Source organism: Drosophila willistoni, chromosome 3R (assembly GCF_018902025.1).
Source record: "Drosophila willistoni isolate 14030-0811.24 chromosome 3R, UCI_dwil_1.1, whole genome shotgun sequence".
Classification (NCBI taxonomy): domain Eukaryota; kingdom Metazoa; phylum Arthropoda; class Insecta; order Diptera; family Drosophilidae; genus Drosophila; species Drosophila willistoni.
In genome coordinates, this window is record NC_061086.1 from 15,014,803 (window position 1) to 15,033,989 (window position 19,187).

The 19,187-nt window shown below is 38.9% G+C and overlaps 3 protein-coding genes across 4 annotated transcripts in view; 1 reads left to right on the plus strand and 2 right to left on the minus strand.

The window, feature by feature from the left end:
- LOC6650623 (proteoglycan Cow) overlaps nt 1–13,512 on the minus strand; it is a 41,659-nt gene extending 28,147 nt beyond the window's left edge. For both annotated transcript variants that reach the window (XM_023180696.2, XM_023180695.2), the window contains exon 1: nt 12,951–13,512. In XM_023180696.2, coding sequence (XP_023036464.1) covers nt 12,951–13,085 — 135 coding nt within the window. In that variant the 5' untranslated portion in view covers nt 13,086–13,512. The remainder of the gene's footprint in view (nt 1–12,950) is intronic.
- On the plus strand, nt 31–1,506 carry LOC6650514 (aminoacylase-1). The gene is made up of 4 exons (XM_002073978.4): nt 31–184; nt 252–743; nt 802–1,219; nt 1,280–1,506. The coding sequence occupies exons 1-4, from the start codon at nt 85–87 to the stop codon at nt 1,482–1,484; spliced, it is 1,215 nt and encodes a 404-aa protein (XP_002074014.2). The 5' UTR covers nt 31–84; the 3' UTR covers nt 1,485–1,506.
- A 1,762-nt stretch (nt 13,513–15,274) lies between the features above and the next one.
- Nucleotides 15,275–18,944, minus strand: LOC6650515 (serine-rich adhesin for platelets). Its single transcript, XM_002073979.4, has 7 exons — nt 18,571–18,944; nt 18,343–18,437; nt 17,896–18,273; nt 16,382–17,835; nt 15,991–16,317; nt 15,820–15,924; nt 15,275–15,751 (listed from the first exon to the last, which is right to left on the minus strand). The coding sequence occupies exons 1-7, from the start codon at nt 18,608–18,610 to the stop codon at nt 15,691–15,693; spliced, it is 2,460 nt and encodes an 819-aa protein (XP_002074015.1). The 5' UTR covers nt 18,611–18,944; the 3' UTR covers nt 15,275–15,690.
- Between the last annotated feature and the right edge of the window lie 243 nt (nt 18,945–19,187).

A 19,187-nucleotide genomic window follows, 5' to 3' on the forward strand; every position in this document is an offset into this window, starting at 1 on the left:
CACTTGAATCACCAGCAGAAGTGGCTAGACCAAATATAAGATTGAATCTTCATCTGATTTTCTAAGATTTTCTTTTAAATTAAAATGTTGCCATCGACTTTAGCCAGTTTTGAAGCAAATAAGGAAATTCAAATCTTTCGTGAATACCTAAGGATACCATCAGTGCTTCCTAATGTGAATTATAGTGAGTGATTTCAATGAAAGCAAACTGATATATGTATATTCAGCTAGCAAACTTCAACTTTCTATAGCCGAATGTGTGGCTTTTCTTAAGCGTCAGGCTGCTAGCATAAATCTGGCCGTAGATGTTGTATATCCTGCAAAGCAAACAAAGCCGGTGGTAATCATGAAATGGCTGGGCAGCCAACCTGAGCTGCCTTCTATACTTCTAAACTCGCATATGGATGTAGTGCCCGTGTTTCGAGAGAAATGGACACAAGATCCATTTGGTGCCCATTTGGATAGTGAGGGTAGAATCTTTGCCCGAGGATCACAGGACATGAAATGCGTGGGCACTCAGTATTTGGCGGCTATTCGTGCTCTTAAGGCAAATGGCTATCGACCAAAGCGAACTGTCTACCTATCCTATGTTCCCGATGAGGAAATTGGCGGTGTGGATGGCATGAAAGCCTTTGTAAAGTGCGAGTACTTTCAAAAAATGAATGTGGGCTTTAGCATGGACGAAGGTGTGGGCAGTACGAATGATACAATCAGTCTATTCTATGGCGAGCGAACCCTTTGGCGTGAGTGTGCTAACCATTCATAAATGGATCAATTTACGAGTATCTGGTTCAATTTCAGATCTCACATTTAGATCTAATGGCACTGCTGGACACGGTTCGCTTTTGCTCAACAATACGGCTGGTGTGAAATTACATTATGTAATTAATAAAATGATGGAATTTCGGGCCACTCAATTGAATCGCTTGAATGAGACGAAAACTTATAGCATTGGCGATGTGACCACTGTCAATCTAACTGGCTTGAGTGGCGGTGTCCAGAGTAATGTGATTCCACCAGTTTTTGAAGCCAATTTCGATATACGTCTGGCTACCACAGTGAATGTAGAAGCTTTTGAAGAGAAACTTCGTCGATGGTGCACTGAAGCGGGCGGTGACATTGAATTGATCTTCACACAAAAGAATCCACATATAAAACCCACCAAGTTAGATGAATCGAATCCATTTTGGGTGGCCTATAAAGCTGTACTGGATAAATTGTAAGTGAAGTTAATGATATATAAACATTATTTCCAAGTTACTTCAATCTTTTATTGCAGAGACTTAAAAGTGATGCCCCTTGTGTGTCCCGGAGCCACTGACAGCCGATTTATTCGAGAGTTGGGAATACCTGCAATTGGATTTTCGCCAATTATAAACACGCCCATTTTGTTGCACGATCACGATGAATATTTGAGAGCAGATAACTATCTCGAGGGTATTAAGATTTTTGAGAAATTGATTTCAAGCGTTGCCAATGTTTAAATATATCCACTAACCTTTGAAATGTTTCAAATGGCTTTAAACCTTTCCTATTGCCGAAACTCACTTGTGTAAGTATGCAAAATTTCCTGTTCATGCATATAACGCATACGCCATGTTGTCCATGTTGACATCGATTTGACAGCATAGTCTCCAGGACATCAAACTGAGTTAGACAAGTGCTGGGATAGTTTTTTTCTACTTTTTTTTTGCCAGTTAGTCAAACAAAATAAATTTGAAGCCCGCTCACCTACACAGCATGGCAGAGCTAGTAAGTAAGTATATGCGGGCGTCCTGGTTTTTTGATGTGGTCTAGTGTGGGGGGTCGAGGGTCAGGGACAGGGCGGGGGCGGGCTAGGAATGCAGTGGCATGTCCCTGGCAGCAAATTGTCAAATGGGGCAGAGCTTTTTGGAATGCCTGACATGTGAGTGGTGCCAAGAGCAATAAATTATGCTGGGGTCGTCGAATGAATAATGGATACGTTTACCCAACCACCCCCCACCCACAACCCTCACACCCACACATTCACCCATTCTTGCTCTCTGGTTGCAACTGTGACCCATGCGTGCCGATTAGACATGTTAATGCATATGTCAGGGCAATGAAATATGTATCGATACACACACACACACACACACACACGCGTTCACATACGCGCAGAGTACACAAAGGCTTAGGTCTCACATCTCTCGCCTGCAGCTTTGTATTGCCGGCAATTATGACAATTTATCAGGCAAATGTCACTTTGCTTCAATAACAATAGGCAACAGGATGGCACTTATAATGAACAAGGTTGGGTGGCAAACAAGATCGTTGATGGCTGGTCTTCGTTTGCATTCCGCATTTTGAAATGCTTTCCACGCAATTAACACTGACCATTAGTGGAGGGTTTGGCATCGTCAGTTTGGCATAATGACTGCAAAGCAGCCCGTTACCGTTACCGCCAACTTAATGCATATCATTTTTACTTTTAATGAGCTGGCAGCAGTTGGCAGCTCTCCCACCCCTCGTATCACCCACTTCACTCTGTCTCTTCAGCACTCTTTTTTTTTTTTTTTTTGGTTTTTGGTAAAGTGCACTTAATGCCGCAAGTTTTTTTCTGCCCACCTGCCATGAACCCAACTTGAAAATAAGTTTGCATATTTTCGTTTTCGTTTTCTTTCATTTTTTTTTCCACCAAGAGCATGACTTCTTTTGCATTTTAAATTTTGCAAGCCTTAACTATGTGTGTGTGTGTGTGTTTGTGTGTGAGTGCGCGTGTGCGAAAAACTTTGCCAAGTTTTTACATTTCGATTTTAATTTTAATTTCTTTGCCCTACACTCAACGATGCAAACTTTAAGCCGCGAGCCCTGCCAAAAAGGAAAACCTGAGCAAATTTTTAATGGCACTGCTGCACACTCACACTAATTAGACATAGCAAAAAGAAGCAAACTTTTAACATCTTGCCTTTAAAGCAAAATTCTGGAATTTGCCTTCTGCGTTTCTTGTCCCCCCCTAAGTAGGCAACAGTCTTTTGTTTGGCCATTTTTTTTTTTCTCATGTTGTGTGCTTGCTTTGGCTTTTTTATAAGCATTTGCATAAACAATTTTTATTACCTATTGCCCGCTCAAAGTTTATGACGAATAAAATCTTACAATCAACATGAAGAACAAGGACAAAACAACAACACAAGTCGAAAAAATAAAAAAAAAAAAGGAACGAGGAAGAGAAAATTCGTAATTAAATTCAATTCACTTTTGCTTGCTTGCCTCTGATGTGGCAAGCTGGTTGTCTAGAGGCACACAACATTATGGCCAGGCAATTAAAATTCAAGATTAAACGAGCTTCAGCTTATGTCCCATCGTCGTATGGTAGTATCCTGTGAAGAAGACGTGTTTGTACTTGTGTTTATGTGGGCGCGTGTGTGTGTGTGTGTGTGCGTTGTGCCTGGTTTGGGGGCAACAAAGTGTTTTTATGTGTCACAGAGGCAAACTTGAAGGCGACATTGAAGACAAGTCCTGTTACCCAATATTTATACAAATGCACAGTGGTTAAGTGTCTCTAATTGATCATTATAACGAAATGACAAGGATGTGCCATGCTATCTCCAAAATTCTTGTGCTTAAATCTAATATGTAGTAAAAATAAATCTATTGTTTTGAAATTAAAAAGGCAATATGCCATTTTGTACGTTAAATTTCTGCCATTTTGACGACAATTTCATTACATTTACGTCATCCACAGAAACCATGGACTTGATGATCAGAAAGTTATAGCAAATTATGTTTGCCAACTTTACTTAAAGTGAATTTTTATGCAGGAAATTTGTTTGCTATAGACAGTACCAAGTGATAACCAATCGGTGCATATATACATATTGATCTCTTTAAGAAGTCTAAACCATTAGGAAGTCTGAAAAGTGTTCATAGATTTATTCTACTAACTTTACCTCCATCACAAAAGTACTTTACGTTACTCTTTTTATCACTTGATGTAGAATTTTTCATGCAAAAACCTTAAACATGCATTTCTTAGTATTTCTATTCTCTACAGCAACTGAAAAGTATCATTAAAGTGTAAGCACGCACCATATAAGTAGATGTGTGTGTGTGTATGGGTGTGGGTGTCCTGTGTCTATGTTCTTAGTATCTCATCTCGTACACGAGCTAAATAAAGTCAATTCAAGTCTTGCTGTGTACTCAGCATGGCGCTTATATCAGTGTGTGTGTGTGTGTGAGAGTGTGGTAAATTATTTATTTTGTCATTAAGTTAAACTCTAAGCCGCACAGACTCACACTCACACCCATGACGCTCTACTTAGATAAACCAGGGCAGCAAAAATTACGCAAAATAAAAAAGAAGAAAGAGAGAAACTAATTAACTTGTTTAGCACCAAAAAGAGAGCGCGAGCGAGCAACTTAAGCTTTAAGCGTTGCTGCTGGCAAACTAATGAGCTTGCGTGTGTGTGTCGTTAAGAGTGCCTAGAGAGAGAAAGGGAGACAGACAGAGAGAGAAAGAGCAGCAGTGCACATAAGGAAGAGAGAATGAGAAGGAGCTAAGCTATTTCTTCTAAAAAGTTGCGCCTGATTAAGCCCTTGTGGCCCCCATATGTTGGGAAGAGAGAGAGAGAGACTGAGAGAGAGGGAGGAGAGCGATAGCAAAAGAGTAGTCGCTGAAGCGTGCGTTGCTTTGTTGCATGGCAAAAACTTTATTGCATACGCTGAGGCGCTAGATGAGACCATAGCGGAAATGGAAATGCCGTTCCCAAGCTAACTCAGGCCAAAAACTAAAAAAGAAAACTAGAAAAAAGAAAAGCCAACACAGCACAACATGAAATGCAATGCAAACTTTCAACCCACCCACTACACACCCCGCTAAACCAACTTTGCTCCCCTTTCACCGATTTCGCTGCTGCTGCAGTCAGCGCATCAACGCGTCGCGACTTTGCGTCGTCTCTGTATGGCCCAGCAATTGCAATTTCATTTCCGTTCTTTCCCTTTTTATTTGCCCCATGCTTATGTGTCTAAATGTATGTATGTATTTAGGTAGTTATGTATATTTTGCAGTCACAGTTTCGTTTATTTTTGTGCAATAAGTTTCTTTTCTGTTTTTGTTGCACAGATTCACAGCCAAAGAGAGAAAGCAACAAGAAGAACAAAATCCTGTACAAACTTCCCTACTGATGATGCTGCTGCTGTTGGCGAAGACCGTTAGAGAGCATAGCAATCTAATTGAAACTGTGCGGGCAAGTGTAAGATAACAAAGTGCAACAGGAAGTGGCAAACAGCAAAATGAATTTACCACCACAACAAAAAACAACAGACAAACTTGCATTAATAAACAATTTATTGGCCAAGTCAAAGGGAAGAAGAAGAGAAAGTATATAGGCTAGATAAAGAGTTCAGGAAGTACAAAGCTTCTGACCTTTCTTTACCTATCAGTCTTGTTGATAATATAAGATAGTCCTTGCTACACGCACTTGTGTCTAAAGAAAAGAGAACAGAGTTGTGCTTTATTTATACTAAATTCGTCTCCAAGTATGAGATGTAAAAGAAAAGAGAGAATATAAAGAGTTTTCCTAGATTCAAAAGGCAACTTAAACAGGTAAGCTTATAGGGAATTGCAAACTCTATAATTTTGCTACAGCCTTATCGCTGTAAAGTAACGGGTATAAAGCCACAATTTCAGTTATAAATTCCATTGCAATTGCTAGATAGCACCTGCTCTTTATTATCCTGTCTCCCTTTCATCACTCGTCATCCCTTCAACCATTTTTATCTTTCTTATTTTTACGGCAAGTTCATTGAGTACTTGCCCTTCCTCTGTCTCCACCTCTCGGCTTCTTCCTCAAGTTTAACGACTAATTGCAACTTGAAAAAAAGTTTCTGTCACTTCCTTTGGCCCACTCTTGCAAAAAAAGTTTGGAAATCTTTTCATCATTTCATTTTATTTTATGTTTTTGTTTCGTTTTGTTTTATTTTGCCTTCGGCTACCCGATTCGTTTACATTGTTTGGTTTTTGGGACTGAAAGAAGGGCATACAACAACATTGCGTATACGCAATATTATTTTTATAAACTTTACACACACACACAGACAGACAAACAGAACTGGGATCTATCCGCTTTCTGTGGAACTTTCAGCTTCAGAATTCAACTTTCGTTGACAATTTGTCAGAGATTTTTGACTATTTCTCAAGATGACTGCTGACTTGGCAAAAGAATTTTTTTCTGGCTAAATTTGATAACTGCCGGAAACAAAACTTTAGCTTGGCAGTCACATTTTGTTTTGTTTTTGTGTATTTTTGTTTTGTTTTGTTTTTTTTTTTTTTGAGAACATAATATTCCATCTTGGTCTCAATTTTCTTAAGCGTCTGCACAACTAATTGCATAATTTGTATGCAGCTTCTTCGCAGGGCTAAAAACTTTTATATGCAACGCTTTTAGCTTTAGCAACGTCTGAGGCTTGGCTTGGCCATTGTGTTTGGCTTTTATGCCGTAAATTATTATCATTTGCCATGTCCATGTGTACGTGTTTTTGTCTGTGCGTGTGCCAGAAGGAGATGCAAAGAGAGAGAGAGTGAGAGCGCTTTTGGTTTCGTCCTTAATATGGCCAACGTGTTACTGGCTTTCTTTCTTTGCCAAAGTTTGGTAACTGTTATTATCTGTTTCTGTCGCCTGGCTCGTTCTTACATTTACGGGTTCCACCGTAAAATTCGGATATCTGCATGCGTGTGTCTGTGTGTCTGTAAGAGTTATCACACACATGCACACACACACACACACACCATTACATGCAATAAACTGACAGCCAAAGTAGCGAACGTTATAATTTATTTATGTAAATGCGTACACACACACACATGCATTCGCACACTAATACATACTCGAAATAAGACCTTACTCTCCCTCTCTCTGTTTCACTGGTTCTGTTGAGCTGGGCAAAACTTTTATGCCAAAGTCGTTTGGTTTAACAATCCTGCCTCATCCCTTTTATCTCACTTTTAATTTGCTCTCTGACACCTTTACATTCGAGAAACCAAATGAAGTTTTTATTTTCTGTTGCAGTAAGCCCCAATAACATGCAAATTGTTGAACCGATCGGTCCGATTTTCGTCGTCACTATGAGTACAAAATGTATAGTATTATATCTATATAGAACGAATGATTCAGATCACCCCAAATTCTACATACATTTCTATGCCATTTGTTGTCACCGTTGCTGATCCTTTAATGGTTTAATTGTTTTAATGGTTTTCCAAAAAGTATTTAATTTCAATTTAACAAACTTGTCTCGATATTAGTTTTACATAACTTCAAGCTCCTATAGGCCAATTGAATCGCTCATTTTAAGACATTATTAAGTGTCAAGTCTTAAAATTTAAAAGACTAATAGACAAATTGAACTAGTTTGAATTGCTATAATGTCCAAACAATTCCCTTTATTCCGATTTAAATTTCTATCTTATTTTTTATTTGACTAAAAATATATGTAATTTTTAACCATTTTCAAACAAAACTATCTACTAAGAAAAACAATTAGGTTATCTTTGCTAAAGACTAAAAAACTTACAAAACCTGCCAAGTAATCAATATTCCGTTGGCCAAACATTTCCTAACTTCATTTGCTGAACAATTAATATGCATAATTTGTAAGCAAATTTCTGTGTGTGTGAGTGTGTGTTTGTGTGTGTTTTGGTTAGCTGCTGGAAATCTCTGCGCAAAATGCTGTCAGCAGACTAACCATAAATAATGACAGCTTAACAGGCTCGACACTCGCATTTCTCGTACGCTCTGACATGTGCTTAGCCTAATGCCTGTCTCCTTGGTTTGTCTATGTGTTTGGTTTCCCTACGTGCGGGTGTTTGTGTGTGTGTGTGTGTGTGTGTCTCTTTGTGTTTGTGTGTCTCGTGTGAGGGTGTATCGTTGAGTAATTGACAGATCCAGGCGACAGATGCTTGTTCGATTTCCATTTTGCGAAGTGAAGAGAACCGAGAACTGGAGAACCACATGGAAACTCATTAGTTTTGTAATATGCTGGACAAGGAAACTGGGCATCATCTGGCCTGGTATTAATTAAAAGTTTAAATATATTTTTTGTCTCATATGAAACTTTAATATCTTATACGTATATGTTTGCTTAAAAACTAGTGACATAAGGCACCATTTTGGTTTGGTTAATTCTAGAAAATAATAATAAACTAATAATAAAGTTGTATTGTCTTTCTCTTAGTCTCTCTCAGTTAGGAAAAACTAAACTTACTAAACTTACTAAACTTATTTTTTAAATTCTTTCACTCTTAACTATATTTACCATTTATTAACTGCAAACAAAAAAAAAAAAAACACCAAACGCTATGAAAATTTAATATTTCTCTAGCAGAGAGGTTTGTTTGGAGAGTCAATATACACAAGAAAAGAATGGGACATATTGAGGGATTGAGTAAGAGGCCAGAGTGTTTCTTATATAATCAGTTAAGTGGCACACACACAGACACACTCTTACATATTGCATGTATCCTGGCAGGAGTATGAAATTGAAAAATGAGTTTGGCCAAGTTTATGTTATAGTTTTCGCTTTTTGATGCCATCGATGTTGGGTTTTATCAAGGCAGCAAGCTAATTTGTCTTATTGGGCTGAAAGATACATACATACATGCATAGATAAAACTTAAGGTTCAGGTTCGACAACTTATGCTTTTAACAAGATTTATAAAGCGTGACATCTGCAGGCTAAGTTGGCCAAGTTCGCCATTTTCTGTTCATTGCTGAGTGCTTTGTTCTCGACTCCACCAGGCTTAAGATTGCAGATGCATGCACAGACAATTTGCTAATGTGACTGTGTGTTGTATGTACGTGCAGGTCTTGACTTTTGCCAGAAAGAATGAAATTAGCAAAGAGAAAGAAACGAAAGTGGCGAAGGGTACAAAATAGAGTAGCCCAGAACTATGTTGCCCAGAAACCAGGCCAGGCAATTGGGTGTGGCAATAAAGTGTGTTATGATAAATTGTTACAACCTGTTTTTAGTTCATAATTTCATCTGGATCAGACTGCAGCTAATGGGAAAATTGCAGCTGTTGAGATTGCCTAAAGAAAATTTCAAAGGAAATTCATATTGCAAATGAAAGACCAATCTAAACTGTTGACTAAATGTCAACCTAAGCCCCAAACTAAGTAGTTAGGTGCTAATGCCGAGATCAAATAGCCAAATGATGCGAATGTCGTTATCGTTAGCTTTTACTGTCATTTTTATAACTCCTCAATCTGCCTCATATGTGTGTGTGTGTGTGTCTCCTAGTTAGTTTTCTCTTGAAAACTCACAAAAGTTTTGCCACTGTGTGTGTGTGTGTTGCCAATTTATGCAACAGTTTGACAACATAAAAAGTTTATTACATAACTTGCATAGTCATAAAAATGAATCTGACCAACGAAAGGTAGTAGATAGGGATTGCCTGAGTGAGGGTATTAAGAAAAGTAAGAGGGCATACCAGAAAAGTGGAGGAAATATCGAGAGGGAGTGAACGAAACCGTAATTTGCACACATTTTGATTTAGTTTTTGGTTTCTCGTCTTTTCCCTTGTCTGCTGCCAACTCTAAGTGGCGCTTATACAAAATTATGCATATCAACTTTATGTCTGGCAGCCATTTAATACATAACTACATATAGATATATATTTACAAATACAAAATACACTTCAAGAATTAAGTAAAACTTTTCACAAGTCAGTTAGAGTCAAAAGTTATTTCCCTAAGCTTAGAAATAACAAAACTTTTGATTTTAGCTTTATAATTTTTAAAAAGAAAATTCATATATTCATATATTATTCTTTATTTTATGTTCTTTGTATTAGTTAATGCTGACTGCAAATTACCAATGCCAATTTAGTTTCTCCCAGTGTAGGTTTGGTTGAGTTTTGCATATTTTACGCACTGCATTATGGGGCACAAGAAGAAAGTATTTCCATTGTTGTCAGAGCTGTCGACTGTCTGGATTGTCAGCCCTAGGCAAATCTGCTTACCATTTTTTTTTTACCGTACACAAGTACATACATACATATATTTGATTCGTTTTCCTCTCTTATATTCGCAATTTTGCACAAACTTGCAAAAAAATAAAAATAAATAAATGAAAAAAAAGATGGAATAAACGAGAAAATGCACAATGCAAAGATTTATTTTCTGCTGACAAACAGAGGCATCATTTGTTCGTAATCGATGGATAAGAACATTTTGCCATTTTATGCCATAGTACGATTTCCATGTTTGCCTGCCTGATTATCAGCACACACACATACACACAAATACAGTTACAATTGGCAATAAATAAGCCTGGCTTATAGCTTAGCTGACAGTGCGGACAATTTCTAGCAATTGAAGCTAATTTGTTATACACACACACACACACACATAAAAATATACATAGATACAGCCTACAAAATGGACATGGATCAAAATAGAATACGAAATGAAAATGGATATCTATAGCCCATGCATAACTCATAACGGACATGATTTAGTTGTGTGTGTCTGTGTATGTGCTTGATTAACGGAACTAGTCCTTTCTCTTTTCTGTTGCCCACTTTTTTTGGGTCTGCAATGCCCTTTCCTAAATATTTTGTTGCCTACTTTTTTGGGACAGGCCGTATTGTAACCTTTACCAAATGTTTTTAGTCGTCAATATGTAGGAAAAAAACCATGCAACCCAGCTGCTAACCTATAAAGTATCACGCATATCTATCACGCGGTCATAATTTTTTGGTAGTCTCTGACATAACAACAGGATATCTCAAAGTTGGTAAGGCAAAAAAATAAAAAAAAAGAAAGAAAGTTATTATATTATTTATATTAGGTAAGATTGAAGAAGAACAAAGAAAATGTCATTGCATCAGTTTCTGTTGAAAATAATACCATAATATTACGCATGGAATTCAAGATAAGCTATCAATTATTCCACCCACACGTGAATAACTTGGGATTACAATTTTATTGGTTTTTTCCCCTCTCCTTGATTTTTGTTCTGTTCTGTTTGTTTTTCTTTCTGACATCGAATATATATGTATATTTATCTCTCTCTCTCTCTCTGGATGAAACTTTTCAATTAAACACAATGTGTCGTCTGCCTCCCTGAGTGAAAACTTTTCAAATAATTTATGCCATTTTCCAAATACTTTGCAAGAAAGAGCATAAAAGTTAATGTTGAAAATCAACAAAATGAAATTCATGACTAAAAATGTCAAAGCTAGAGAGATAAGAAGATGTATATACATAAAAAGGAAAAAATGAAAGAAAAATTTTAGGGGGAAAGGTCATGTAGGCCAACAACAATATATGCGATTAGCTAAATCCAAGAAAGACAGGCAAATGGAAATACATAAGTGAAAGACACATCAAAATGAAAATTTAAGGCAAAAGGCAAAAATTGAAGCTGAAGCTGTAAATTGTTTTTTATTGTTGCTGCTGCTGTTGTTGTTATTGTTGTTGTTGTTAAGGGGAATACTGTTTAAAATTCTGCGTATGTGGCGTTTTGGCAAAAATTTCAAAAAGTGCCTTTTCTTTTCTATGGTTAACTTTTTCGGGGTTTCTTTTTGCCAATAATTTTGCTTGAAGGCCGCTCGTCTATAGTCAACACATGTGTGCGTGAGTACGTGTATATGTGTGTGTTTTAGTTGTGAGTGGAAACGTTTAACGGCACCCACACACACGCACACACACACTCAATGGCATAAAGGAAATGAAAAGAAATAAACGCAAACCAAATACAACAAAAATAGCCAACAAAAAAGAAAAAAAAACAAAAACACAAAAAGAAATAAGAGAATAGAGAAAGAAAAGCGCAAAAAACAATGCGACGACGACGTTGCGTCTGTGACTAACAGTCTTTGGTGGCATATAGAACCAGGGGCACCCCGCAACCTCCAGTAGCGGATTTATGATTACCATTTAAGTTTTAAAAACAAACACATTTGCTTAAGATCAAGAAAATTTCTTAAAGGCTCTTTCATTTTAAAAATCAGTAGTTGCAAGTTCTTATCAATATTCTTTTAATTTTTCAGCTGTTAATATGAAAACTAAGAATTTAATCTTTCAATCCACATTAGACTGATCGGACAAATATAGTATATAGTACTTATATACAGAAACCAGCCAAGAACCAGTGAGAGAGACAGATAGCCGGCTATAAGAATTGATTCCTTGTTTAGTTTTCGGTAAGCCTAGTTCTAGTTGTTGTTTAAATACAGTTAGAGAGTTTACTTTTGTTATACTTTGTAAACTGCTTGTATAAATTTCGTATCCTCAATACTGACCTCCATGATTTGCTTTAAAAATCCGCTACTGGCGCCTACATAAAGTATGCAGAAGATGTGAAAGGGAATAGGAGCCGATGCGTGAGGACAGACAAACTGAAAGCAGCTTAGCCGCTTACTTCATAGTTTACGCGCTGCCAAATGCTATTGATTTTTATATTTTTTCTTGTTGTATTTTTGTCTTTCTCTCTCTTCGGCTTGGATTTCGGTTCGCTCTGGTCTGGTCTAGGCAAGGTGCGTGCTGGACTTCAAATATCTGCTACTTCTGCTACCTGGAGACCATCTACCAACTAGTAGCTGGTAGTCAGTACAAACTACTACAAATCGGATTTGCGTGAGTAATTGGCACGGTGGATGTTTCTTAGGGCCAGGTAAACGTATTGGAAAATAAAAAAGAAAACACACACACCCACAAAAACAAAAAATAAAGAAACAACAAACAACAACAAGGAAGTAGTTGGGGTGTTTGGGTTAGGTAGGAAGCCTAAGGAACGACAACTCAAGAAGAGGAACAAAAAACGCAATTGCGTTTATGTAGAAGGAACTTGGGGCAAATGTCAGCAGTCGGCTTAGAATGTATTAAGAAAGACAGAGACACAGGCGCTCAGGTTTAAGAAACGAAGACAGTAAAAACGACGTCACTCATTCTGGATTCTATAGCTCGCTCAGCCATTTGGGGACTTACCTCATCGATAAACTCAAAATCACCGCCAGTTTCGCCAACATATTTCTTCTTCTTAGCCTCGGTGCTGCCAATCAAACAGGATGACATCAACACCAAAGCCAGACAAGCACTGGCAATCAGTGGCAAACGTTTCATGGCTGATAAAAGGCGCTCAGGAAACTGGTGTAGGAGTTGGAGTTGGGAGACAGGCGACGACAACAGCGACAAAAGCGGCACTGAAGGAAGTGCGTTTACTGCTACGGTTCGTTGACAAGTTCCGCTTTGGGGCAAGCTCTGCAGAAATCACAGAAGCTGGCAAAATGTTAATTGTTAGTGTCCACCCTAGACTATGTGGATATATAGTATGTAAATCGGTCTAGTGTCTAGTGGAAAACTACGGACGCCAATAAACGATATTATATACGTAAACGCGGGCGCACACTCACACACTCACTGGCGCGGTCTTACACACATACACGCACTCACGAGCACTTGGAGTATTGGTCCTTCGATGATGATAATGATGATGCAGTGAAGCCGGAGACACACTGATTCGGTTTCGGTTGAACTGAAGACGACGCGACCAAAATGTAAACTGAGCAACGTGAATTTCAATGGCTGCCGAGAACATAAGCATTGGAATTTTGCGACACAGAGAGGAAGTCAGAGAAAGAGAGACCAAGCAGGGATAATGCAAGAGTGGAAGAGAACACTTAGGGTTGGCAAGGATAAATAAATATAAATCTAAACAAAACAGTTTCTAACAGGATAAATTATTGGATTTTAAAGCCAAACGACAAAATTAGTTTCAATTTATTAAAATAGCAATAAATTTTTCAGCTAAAGTTTAGGTTGTAAACATTTTTAAGGATACTGGAATCACACATTCTTTTCTTTCTGTGTATTTTATTGCGCATACGCAGTGACTGGTCTAACATTTCGCTCTCATCACTTGAGTGGGTCTTGCCTGCCTAGCCAAGCCCTTCCAAGACTGCCACCACCAACAAAACGGGCTTACCCACTACAACTACTACAAACTACAACTGCCTAGCGAATTATCAAAAATCGATTTTTCTCGACACACACTCTCTTACTGTCTCGCCTCATTCGTTCTCTTACTGCCGCATTCGCATCCTCTCTTGCTCTCTCGCTTCTCTTGGACGATAATTGCTTGGGCCCAAGCAATGGCAATTTGGCAACGGGTCGTGAACCTGCCAGTGGCGCCTAATGCGGCCCAACATCCCAAATGGACTTAAGTTTTTGTTGGGCTGCTGATTTTTATGTGGGGGAAAAGAAGCTTGGCCCACTTGGCCGAGCTATTGCTGGACGGGAAACCCCGCAAAACCGGTCGTTTAACGCGTCAGCATCAGCGCCTTTTAGGCTGGCCAACAGTAGCCTCTCAGTCGTCGCTTTGTCCCAGCCACGTCCATGCGAGGACTCCGGCCCCGTTCCAGAACCATTGACTATGTCAGTTTCAAATTAATAGTCACGCACACACACAGAGTCACATAGGCGACGCATTGGGGCGTTCAAGTGAACCAAATGTAGCAGGTCCGGATTTTAGGCCAAATTTTTTCTATACTTTTTTAATTTAAAAGATCCTAGAGATCAAGTGACAAGTGACTTTTAAAATGTAAAGATACAATTCTACCTAATAAATCAGAACTTTGATTTTTAAAAGATAGCGAGCCCATAGTAGCTCCACACAATGAACTCCACACCATCTTAGTCCGTCCCTGTGTACGTGTGAGTGTTTGCCTACTTTCGTAGCGCTGCTGCTGTTCCTCTATAATAATGGCATCATTGACTTGTGCTTTGATGGCTGCTTTGGCCTGATCCGCCTCTCATATGTTTGCCTATGCTCTGCCAGCGCCTCCACGACATGGCCTGTTTTCCCCCGTTTTTTCTTTCAATGGTTAGCCCAGGCTGGCGCCGTTTGGCGTTGTTGCTACGGAAGCTGCCTTTTTTGAATATTCCACTCACACTGGTGACTCCTTCAGCTCCGCCTCTTTGCACTTTGGCGTCGTAACTTGCCAAAATTTGCAGCTGGTCAGGGGAACTTAAAGCCCAACTCAACTAACTTTCTTTTGCTCTAGTTCCCCTTTCTTTTAGCGCAAATTTTACTATTTATTGTTGATTCTCAATCAACAAGTCGCACATTATGAACATCTCGCCACTAAATCTATGTCAATTGTATTAAGTTCTCCAATTCTTTGGCTAAAAACTATTTAATTGTGACCATGGGCCTTAAAGATTTCTTCATTATACAATTCTCGTTACATCATTGCGAAATAATTACATTTTGATACGTTGAAAAATTAAAGAAAAAAATAATCAAACACAAATTCAAAACAAAATATATAGATTTATCTGTATGGTAATGTAAAGATGATTAATATTAATTTTTGGGTTAGTTACAAGTCTTAAATGCTTTCTACAAAAAAAAAAACAAGAAAAACTCAGAATCATAAACACGTTAATAAGAATGAAAATAATATCTTTTTTTTTTCTTTTGCTTTGTTAGTTTTCGGCAGCTGCTTTGTTCACTGGGCCACGTATAAAAATTGCTAATGCATAATTTTGACTAAGCACTACTTATAAACATTAATTTTTGTGTTTGTTTGATTGTTTGTATAAAAAAGAATACTCTCTGTATAGCCCAAATATGGGTTGCCATTCGTTTCTTCGTTTTAATATAATGGCTTAATTTTATGAATATGTTTTGTTGGTATTTTTGTGGCTGGAGATTCCATTGTTGCATTCACAAATGAACTTTTAGAGATTCCATACGCGCTACAATGCGACGACGTAATTCAGCGAATCTGTAAAAAAAAGATTGAACAATTTATTAAAACATCTTCGATTTTATTTCTGTTGCCACATATTATACCTTTCCTTTATTTTGGCCACTTCACGGGCCACTTCCTGATCGTAACGATCCAATATGGCACGACATTCGGGTAATGATAGATTTAAAAATTGAGCAACTTCGTTACTATAGAGATTAATTAATAAATATATAAGTTATGTATTTGTTTCAGAGTCTTGTATTATGTTTCACCTGATTTCATCAGTTTTACGCGCATCAACCAAAAATAGACGAGCCACATCCTCATGCGGTCCCAGAGTGACACGTGTTATTAAAGGATATTCATCATCACGCAGACGCTTCTGCTCACCATTATCACGTACTATGAAAAGTGAGAAATTCTCTGGTCGACTATCCACTTTATACTTTTCAAGTACCAAATTGATTACTTCCGGCGTGGTTACTAATGAAGTTACCCACACAGACATCTGAGAACCATAGGGCGGTGTAAAAAAGGAAGTCTCACGATTATAATAGTGTCCATTAATCGAACAACGACGCTTCAGTTTAGTGCGGGAACTATAACGGAAATACTCACACATTAAAATCTTTATTAAATTTTCGAAATATTACAAACTCTTACCGTCGATTACCACTGCGACGCTTAATGGCAGCAGCTCCACTTCGCGGTGGTCTTCTTAGAACCACACCATCTTCAGTCACATGCAAACCAGGCTCAGTAGCACCAGCATCAACAGCATCACCACGTCCCGACTTGCCTTCGGTGGCTGTATAGAGCTCCTCCGTTTGGGTAAGCTCGTCGCCAGCAACAGCTCCACTATTAGTTAGAGAATCGCATTCACTACCGCCAACGCCGCCTTTTTCTTTAGGATAACAGTTCATTTGGATTTGTATGTAACGCGGCGGTACATCACTCCGTCTTATAGTGGCCAATCTTTGAGGCCGTAATGTGGCATCGTCGTCATCGTCACTATCCGAATAGACAAAACAGCTGGGTCCCGATTTGGAACGATTGATTCCCTTCTCGAACAACTGACGGCCAGGCTGCAGTGAAGCCTTTGCCTGCTTATCTGATGCTGTCGTTGATGCGGCCGATGCCGATCCGCTCTTTTGCAAGGCATATTTACGTTGCGATGAACGAGATGGCGAATCTATGCTACTACGCAAGTTGATGGTGTCGTTTATAAAACTAGGATCGATGGAACGTAGAGCATGCTCACAATTGAAACTTTTGCTCATCGCCGAATTCTCTCCATATAACTTAAGGGAATCGTGTATGCGAGATGGATCTATGGGCTGGTTGCGTTTTAGCGTTCCCTCATTAGGTTCCTGAAACGAGTTAGCCCCGTTCACATAATCCTGATGAACGCTCCGCTTGAAATCCTCAAAGTCCATCGGCTTAAGGGTGGCATCATCTGAGGTTTCGTAGTTGGTTGCGGCACTAGTGTCCAGTGTGGTGTTGGCCGTGCTCACAGTTGTTGTGTTTTGTGTGTTGGTATTAGAAGTTAACGATCCGGTTGCAGTCATAAAATTATCTGTGCTGGAATTGCTTGTTGTTGTTGTTGTGCTGTCAGTACTGGTCTTGGTAGGAGAACTATCACTGGAGGATAGCGATGAAGACGAGGGAAGTTTTACGGGCATTGTTTCATAGATTTTATCCTTGTCATTGTGACGCCGTTCCACCTGCAAGAGATCGTCTATGTCATCCCAATCCAACTTTTCTAGCTTATCCAACTTTGAAGGCAACGTAATGGACGCGCAACTAGTGCTACTCGTTATTCCCTCCACCAAGGTGCTGGATGATTCCGTTGTAGTGGTAGTATCCTCATCTTCAAGTCCGTTAACCACCACTTGGTTAACCTGCCCCTGCTGTCCACTGGGCGTTGTATTAGCAGAAGCATCTTCCGGTGTAGTGGGTAACTCGGAAATCTCGTTAAGGCTGCAGGAATCAAAAGTCATGCTTTCTGAGAGCGAAACATCCGTGGAAATTGGATCCACATCGCCGGTCGTTGTAGCTGTCGTCACTGGGGCCACAGATTCACTAGCCTCCTCGTTCTCCTTGTCCGAGCTGCTGTCCTGTTGGAGAAATATGTTTATATAACACGAAAAATAATATATAAAAATTTTGCTTCTTACATCTGCCGCTTTGGACACGCGACAAGAATTTCTCTTGCGCACTATAAACGTTCGCTGATCATCGTCTTCTTTTAGATGAATCACTCCTTGGACTCCCCAATAGACTCGCAATGCTCCCTCCAATATCAAGCGGTTATTCACCTCACGACTGCGTATCTCAAGGCTTTTATTGTCATAAAATTGATTGTAGACCTTTATTTTGGATTCCAGGTGATCACGCGGCAAGGCGGGTCCATTGACCTGGGCACCAGGTGGCTTTGAGCCAGTCTTGGCCACACCATAGCTCTTGTGTGACTCAACACGCGTGCCATGTCCGAACAGCTGCGGTCCAAACAGAGCACCATAACAGGGTACATGACAATAGGGCACTCCCTTGTGCTATAGAATTGGAAAAATGAAATAAATTTTTTAGTAACTGTTGTAATTTACACGCCATATCATTCATACCTCAGCATGCTGACCTGGATTTAACCTTTTCCCGCACTCTTCACATCGCAAACATTCTGGATGCCAATCATAGCCCAGAGATTGTTTACGTTCCGCTGAAAATAAATTATTTTAATGTGATTTAAACAAGTCTAATCTGTGTGTGTGTGTGTGTGTGTGTGTGTGCAAGTGCATGTTTGTATATGTATGTATTTAGGTGCCGTGAGTGGGTGGATATTTGATTATTACCGAAGAAAACAGGTTTGCCGCACTTGTGGCACTTCCACATTCCGTTGTTTATTTTGGTGACGTAAATTAAATGCAAATGAATTGGCAAACAAAACAAGAAAACACAAAACTGGAGAACTAAAGAAGACAAAGGGCAAAGTAAACACAGGGAAAAAAAGGAACTAGAGAGATTCGAATTTCTTAAGCTTTCACTTGGCCATCATTTGGCTGAAAAGACCGCAATATTCATTGTTTTATAAATGAAACTAGCACTAGACACTTGCAAATGCCCAAAGCAAGGCATGTACGGTGGATATAAATCAAGAATTACACAAAGAACAGCACCAAAAAGATAGTAGAACTCCTCGCTGGAATCCGGAAAAATGTTTTGCCAGTTCCCACCAGTGCTGCCGCAATTTCTTGAGCTAAAACAGCTATACTCAGTGTGAAAGTAGCTAACTTGCTTCTAAAATAGCTGGAAAACGTAGCTAAAATAAAAGAGTATTTTTTAAAGAAAATTCAACTTTATTTTTGCAATTTCACTCAAAAAATAATCGAAACTAACTAATTTCGCTATTAGTTTACTTTTATTTTAGCTTATTACGATTTTTGAAATTTACTAGACTTGTAGCCGCTCA

Bases quoted from the DNA above. Each gene is read 5' to 3' on its own strand.
- LOC6650514 (XM_002073978.4), top strand. From the start codon at position 85: ATGTTGCCATCGACTTTAGCCAGTTTTGAAGCAAATAAGGAAATTCAA. The intron at 185-251 runs GTGAGTGATTTC...AACTTTCTATAG, and splicing joins GCTTCCTAATGTGAATTATA to CCGAATGTGTGGCTTTTCTT. The intron at 744-801 runs GTGAGTGTGCTA...GTTCAATTTCAG, and splicing joins TGGCGAGCGAACCCTTTGGC to ATCTCACATTTAGATCTAAT.
- LOC6650515 (XM_002073979.4), bottom strand. From the start codon at position 18,610: ATGTGGAAGTGCCACAAGTGCGGCAAACCTGTTTTCTTCG. The intron at 17,836-17,895 runs GTAAGAAGCAAA...TTTCTCCAACAG, and splicing joins GCGTGTCCAAAGCGGCAGAT to GACAGCAGCTCGGACAAGGA. The intron at 15,752-15,819 runs GTATAATATGTG...TTTTTTTTACAG, and splicing joins GTGGCCAAAATAAAGGAAAG to ATTCGCTGAATTACGTCGTC.